The sequence below is a fragment of the Erinaceus europaeus genome, chromosome 19 (genome assembly GCF_950295315.1).
Source record: "Erinaceus europaeus chromosome 19, mEriEur2.1, whole genome shotgun sequence".
NCBI classification, from domain to species: domain Eukaryota; kingdom Metazoa; phylum Chordata; class Mammalia; order Eulipotyphla; family Erinaceidae; genus Erinaceus; species Erinaceus europaeus.
The window spans coordinates 30,689,392-30,695,620 of NC_080180.1; the positions used below are offsets into that span (position 1 = coordinate 30,689,392).

At 49.2% G+C, this 6,229-nt stretch overlaps 1 protein-coding gene across 5 annotated transcripts in view; it reads left to right on the forward strand.

Moving 5' to 3' along the window:
- The window catches only part of DMTN (dematin actin binding protein), a 33,617-nt gene extending 31,687 nt beyond the window's left edge, over nt 1-1,930 (forward strand). For 4 of the 5 annotated variants that reach the window (XR_009546348.1, XR_009546347.1, XR_009546350.1 and 1 more), the window contains 3 exons: nt 124-375; nt 716-796; nt 951-1,930. Coding sequence is in view for 1 of the 5 variants with exons in the window: in XM_007529139.3 (XP_007529201.1) it covers nt 124-131; nt 310-375; nt 716-796; nt 951-1,064 (269 nt within the window). In the remaining 4 variants the exon portion in view is untranslated. The remainder of the gene's footprint in view (nt 1-123; nt 376-715; nt 797-950) is intronic. The other variant, XM_007529139.3, reaches the window with a different exon arrangement.
- Nucleotides 1,931-6,229: the final 4,299 nt, after the last annotated feature.

Genomic DNA, 6,229 nt, shown 5'->3' on the forward strand with positions numbered 1-6,229 from the left:
ATGGCCACCCTGGCAACTGTGCTCTGGGTTCCCCAGGGACAGGGAAGTGGGGGTGGCTGGGTAGGTCAACCTGTGGCCTATGGCCTCAGAGCTGCTTCTGATCAAAGCTCTTCTCTCCTGCAGGCCTACAGGTGAGTGCCACCTGGAGGGGAGCGCTCTGAGTTTGGAAAGGCCAGACTGGCAACGAGCAGTGTCGGGGGAGGGGGGCTAGGGGCCTCGGAGTTTCCTGGTGAGGACACAGAAACCCAGGGTAAGGCTGGGGAGGCCTCCCTGTCCCACTCTGGCTCACTGCGGCTTTGGTCTCCCCAGAACGGAGAGGGCCAAAGGGGGAGGATGGACCGGGGGAACTCCCTGCCCTGTGTGCTGGAGCAGAAGGTGAGGGCCAGGGGCAGAGCAGGGGCGGGTAGGGGGCAGCTGGCTGGGGAGACACCAGGGAGGTTGACTGCGCCAGGGATCCTGCTAGACCTGAGGGAGGGAAGGCTTCAAGGAAGCTGGGGAGAAGATGGCAAAGCAGCATGAACCCCAGTGCCCCCCTGTAGCTCAGGGAAGCTGGGGAGATGACGACAGAGCAGCATGAACCCCAATGCGCGCTCTCCCCCGCCCAGGCTGATGAGGGTGCGGGAGCCTAAGGAGTAGAAAGGGCTCCGAGGGAAGGAGCCTCCAGGAGCTTAAGACTGCCACCCTCCCACCCCACCCCCACCCATGCCCCACTTAGATCTACCCGTATGAAATGCTGGTAGTGACCAACAAGGGGAGGACCAAGCTGCCACCTGGTGTGGATCGAATGAGGCTGGAGGTAAGCAGGGCGCATGCGCTGGGGCATGGGGCGACCACGCCCCTTCTGGGGGTGGCGGGGTGCAGTGGGTGCTTGGACTCCATTGAGCTGCCGGGTTACTGGACCCAATCCTAGCTGTGCCTCCTTTCCCTGAGCCACCTGTGTCCCCTTGTAGAGGCACCTGTCGGCTGAGGACTTCTCCAGGGTGTTCGCCATGTCACCTGAAGAATTTGGCAAGCTGGCTCTGTGGAAGCGGAACGAGCTCAAGAAGAAGGCCTCGCTCTTCTGACCGCCCCCTTTGCTTTAGGGCTCTGCAGTGGGGTTCTGTACCCCAGCACTCTGGGCCCTGAAGCATCATCACCTGGCCGGGGCAACGGGGAGGTGGGGCAGAAGTGGAACCACTTGCAGTGCAGGGGGTGTGCGAATTATGGGTGTCCTTCCCCGTGAGCTGTGGCACCTTCACAGCCCACCCTGGACTCTGCCATACACAGTCCTGTTTGTATTCCCTCCCTATCCTCACCCCCAGGTGAATGCCCCTGGAAGAAAGAGAATGGGAAGTGAACATGGCCAGGCCTGGTGATAGTTTTTTACCCACATGTGGTGGGTAAAATCCTGGGCCTGGACGCAGAAGGGTGAGGGTGGGGCCATCAGGCTGGCAGAGAGCCTTCCAGAGCCTGAGGGTGGGGGGGAGACTCTCCTCCCCACCTCCAATTAGACAGTGCCCCTGCTGCATGGGGCCTGGGGGACGCCCTGCCTGCCTGCTTGCTTGCCCTGTCCCCTCCCTGCCACCCTCAAGCTACCAGAGCCTCTTGCTCCAGCCCTGTGGCTCCCCAGAAACCTTCCTTGCCTCAGAGTGGAGATGTCACCCACACAAACCCCACCCTGTCACCAGCCTCCAGGCAAAGCCAGCTAGAGTCCTGCCTTCTAGCACCTGCCCAAGACCTAGGAAGAGCCTGCACCTTTGAGGCCCCTTGGCAGGGGTCCAGATACCAGGCCCACACCCATGCATCCCATCACACTCTCTAAAGAATGTAATTTATTGGGGCATCCCCCAGCTACTTTCCTCACCCTCTCTGCCCTCCCTTAATCACACTCTCAGCTTTTCTTCTCAACAGACACATATATGTATATAATTATATCTATCTATCTATCTATCTATATATATATATATATTTTGCCCAGTTCTGGGTTTTGTTCCTGCCAGACACTGGCATCCCTTTCCACCGTGTGTGTGTGTGTGTGTGTGTGTGTGTGTGTGTGTGTGTGTGTGTGTGTGTGTGTGTGTTGTGTGTGTGATAATGCTGAGAGAAGACTCTTCTTGGAATTAAAAGGTTGCATTGGGTCCCCAAATCTATTTGTCCTTTATGAGCCACCAGATCTGGGTAAGAGGGACACAGGTGATGGCAGGCTGAGGGAGAGCCATGTAAGTCAGGGCTCAAATAGGTATTGATAGGTGGGGGGAGAGATGGAACACACATACTCCCCTTCCCCCAGCCACAGGCCACAGAAGTGGGGGGCTGGTCCAGCAGTACCCACTCCCCCCTCCTTCAGGAGTTGTGTGATAGTGGTCTTTAAAAAGGGCAAGGGAGGGGCCAGGTGGTGGAGCACCTGATTGAGCACGTACATTACAGTACACAAGGATCCTGGATCAAGCCCCCGGTCCCCACATGCAGGGGGAAAGCTTTGTGAGTGGTGAAGAAGTGCTGCAGGTATCTCTCTGTCTCTCTCTCCCTCTTTATCTCGCCCTTCCCTCTCAATTTCTGGCTATTTCTATCCAATAAATAAAGATAATTTTAAAAAAAACTTTGGGAGTCGGGCGGTGGCGCAGCGGGTTAAGCGCACGTGGCGCAAATCGCCAGGACCTGCATAAGGATCCCAGTTCGAGCCCCCGGCTCCCCACCTACAGGGGAGTCACTTCACAAGCGGTGAAGCAGGTCTGCAGGTGTCTGTCTTTCTCTACCCCTCTCTGTCTTCCCCTCCTCTCTCCATTTCTCTCTGTCCTATCCAACAACAATGACATTAATAACCACAACAATGTTAAACAACAAGGGCAACAAAAAGGAAAATAAATAAATAAACCTTAAAAAAATTAAGAAAAAAAAAACTTTAAAAAAGGTCAGGGGAGACAGCATAATGGTTCTGCAAAAGATTTTCATGCCTAAGATTCTGAAGTCCCAGGTTCAAGGGCCCCACCACAAGCCAGAGCTGAGCAGTGCTCTGGTAAGAATGATGATGATGGCCTGGAAGAGAGTCTGATAGGAAAGCCAGCAAGAAGGAAAGACAGTTTTGGTCTCCACCAAGGTTCTCAGTGCTCCCTTGGCAGACTAGCTCACCAACATGTGAACTGTTCACACCCTTCAGGACCTAAGATACCTTTCATCAGGGTGACCAAACACCCAAAAAAAGTGGGCAGAATATGAGTAGGTAAGGGGCATCTGATCATTTAGATTCATTCAGGTAGCGGAAGCTAAGCCATGCAGAAATGAAAGCTGAAACCTAGCAGAGGCTAAGCCAAGACCCAGAGAGGAGGATGGTAGTTGGGATTGGTTGACTTAGCAAGACCTTCCTGGGTAGTTGATGTAGAACTGGCCTGTCAGATGGGGGGGGGGGGGTGATGTAGTAGAGGCTAGATTGGAGTGTGGGTGTGTGTCTGTGGGGAAGAAGCTAGTCTCCAGTCTCAACTACTGAGCAGAACCTTCATGTGGGCACATGAAAAGGCCATGGGGTGGGGGTGCACCCAGTAGAAAGCACATGTGTGAGGACCCAGGTCCAGTCCCCACCTGCAGGGGGATGCTTCATGATTGGTGGAACAGTGCTTCAGGTGTCTCTTTTCCCCTTCCTTCTCTCTGCTCTCTCTCTCACCTTCTATAAAAAGAAATGGCCATTGGGAGGCTGGGGAGACAGCATATGATTATGCAAAAAAAGCCTTTCATGACTGAGGCACCAAAGGTCCCAGGTTCAATCCCCAGCACCACCATAAGCCAGAGCTGAGCAGTGCTCTGGGAAAGAAAGAAAGAAAGAAAGAAAGAAAGCCATTGGGAGTGGTGGAATCATGCAAACACCAAGCCCCAGTGATAACCCTGATGGTAAAAAGATAGGAAAAACAAATACCAGGTACACTGGAGGGGTTGGGGTAACAAGGGTTAACTAATCCTGTAGCTGGGACCTGCCCTTTCCTCTTACTTCCTGGATGGATTTCTAGCCCTTTCAGCTGAAACAAACAAAAATGGATAAGAACCACTCAGTTGTGCATGATTATCCTAAATTGCAATTGTTCCATTGTATCCATGATAGTTTGGGTCTTTCCACCACCTGTGAGAGCAACCAGGAAGATTATTGTACTTTTTTAGTGAATCATGACAGAGATTTATGCTGGTGCAGGGGACTGAACCTTTTTTTTTTTTCTTTTAAAGATTTGTTTATTTATGAGAAAGGAGGAGAGAGAAAGAACCAGACATCACTCTGGCACATGTGCTTCCAGGGATCGAACTTGGGACCTCATGCTTGAGAGTCCAAAGCTTTATCACTGTGCCACCTCCTGGACCACCATGACAGAGACTCTTCATCTGAAACCTGAAGCTACATGCAACCAGTGAGTGGAGAATGAAGACACACATGTGGTTGATTGTGAATCCAGGCCTTCCCCATGTGTACAGCTGTCTATCACAGGGCAGCAGAGAAAGGCAGACTAGGAGGCCCGGGGAGGAGTGGTCTCCACATGATACCTTGCATCAGGCACTCAGAGAATGTTTGGGGGGCTCCCTCTGTTTGGGCATGATAGGTACAGAAGGGACAAGTCCAACACCCCTTGTCCACTGAGCTCTCAGGCACTAAGAGATACTGAAGGCAGTGTTTAATCACAGTTCACTGGGAAATACTCATGGTGAAGCACATTGACCATTAAACCCCAAGATATTTTAAGTTCTTGAGAATTTATAGTGATTCCAAGTACAGCTCTTCTCTAAAACAAAAACTTAGAGGGCTGGGTAGATAACATAATGGTTATACCAAAGACCCTCACACCTGAGGTCCCAGGATCCCAGGTTCAGTCACCCCAGCACCATCATAAACCAGAGTTGAGTGGTGCTCTGGTCTCTCTTCATTAAAATAAAATAATTTTTAAAATAAAATCCTTAGAATCCTCTCACAACACACACAGAGATGCAAAATTTCAGTATTTAGTACAGTGATTTCTGAACTTTTTAAAGATGAGAATTTACTATTAGCTATTAGAATGCACTTGTAAGTTATAGTTAATTTTTTATAAACCAAATCAATGAGAACAAAGAGGCTGCTTGATTAACAAAATATTTTATTACATTTTATTAATTTTATTTAGATAGGACAGAGATAAATTGAGAAGGGAGGGAGAGATAGAAGGAGAGAGACATGCAACCCTGCTTGTGAAATGTCCTCCTTGAAGGTGAGATTAAGGGCTTGGACTTGGATCCTTGTGCATGGTAAATGTGCACTCAATCAACCAGGTGCACCATTACCCAGCCCCCCCCAAAAGAAAAAAGTCCAGGAATTACATATGACAATTACCCTTTTATCAAGTGCAGGATCTAACTTATTAATGTATTTGGTTGCACAGTATTAACAAAATCTTGATTCCCACAGATAAGTAGTTGCAAAATTGTGGTGGTTTATATACGTACAAATTCGTTCACATTCCTGTTGGGAGGCCAGTGTCTATGTTCCTTCTCCTTGGATCTAAAAGAGTCTGGCTCATTTACAACAGTTTACCCTGGGGCTACGGAGACAGCACATTGGTTTTTGTACCAATCTTTCAAATCTGAGACTGAGGAACCTGAGGTTCAATCCCTGGCACCACCATAAATCAGAGCTGAGCAGTGTGCTGGTTTCTTTCTGTCTCTCTCATTAAAATAAAATAAAAAATATATTTTTAAAAAGTCTACCCTGAATTTTTAAAAAAATATTTATTTATTCCCTATTGTTGCCCTTGTTTTTTTTATTGTTGTAGTTATTATTGTTGTTGTTATTGGATAAGACAGAGAAAAATGGAGAGAGGAGGGAAAGGCAGAGAGGGAAAGAGAAAGATAGACATCTGCAGACCTGCTTCACCACTTGTGAAGTGACTCCCCTGTGGGTGGGGAGCCGGGGTCCTTATGCCGGTCCTTGTGTTTTGCACCACCTGCACTTAACCCACTGCACTACCGCCTGGACTCCCTACCCTGAATTTTTTTTAAAGCCTTCATTTAAGCTGGTAGGAAGACAGGCTTTATTTAAAGCTCTTTTCCCAGATGAAGCAGAATTTAAATCCATCAGTGGGCTCTAACACTTAGCATATAAATGTACACACAGACTTTCACTGGAGTTTCTAAAATCAAATTTGAAAAGTTAAGGTGACTAAAAGGTTATGAATTCCTGATGCACTTCTACAATATCCCAGAGTTCCTTAAAGCATGCTAAGGGGAAAACAAAACAAAACAA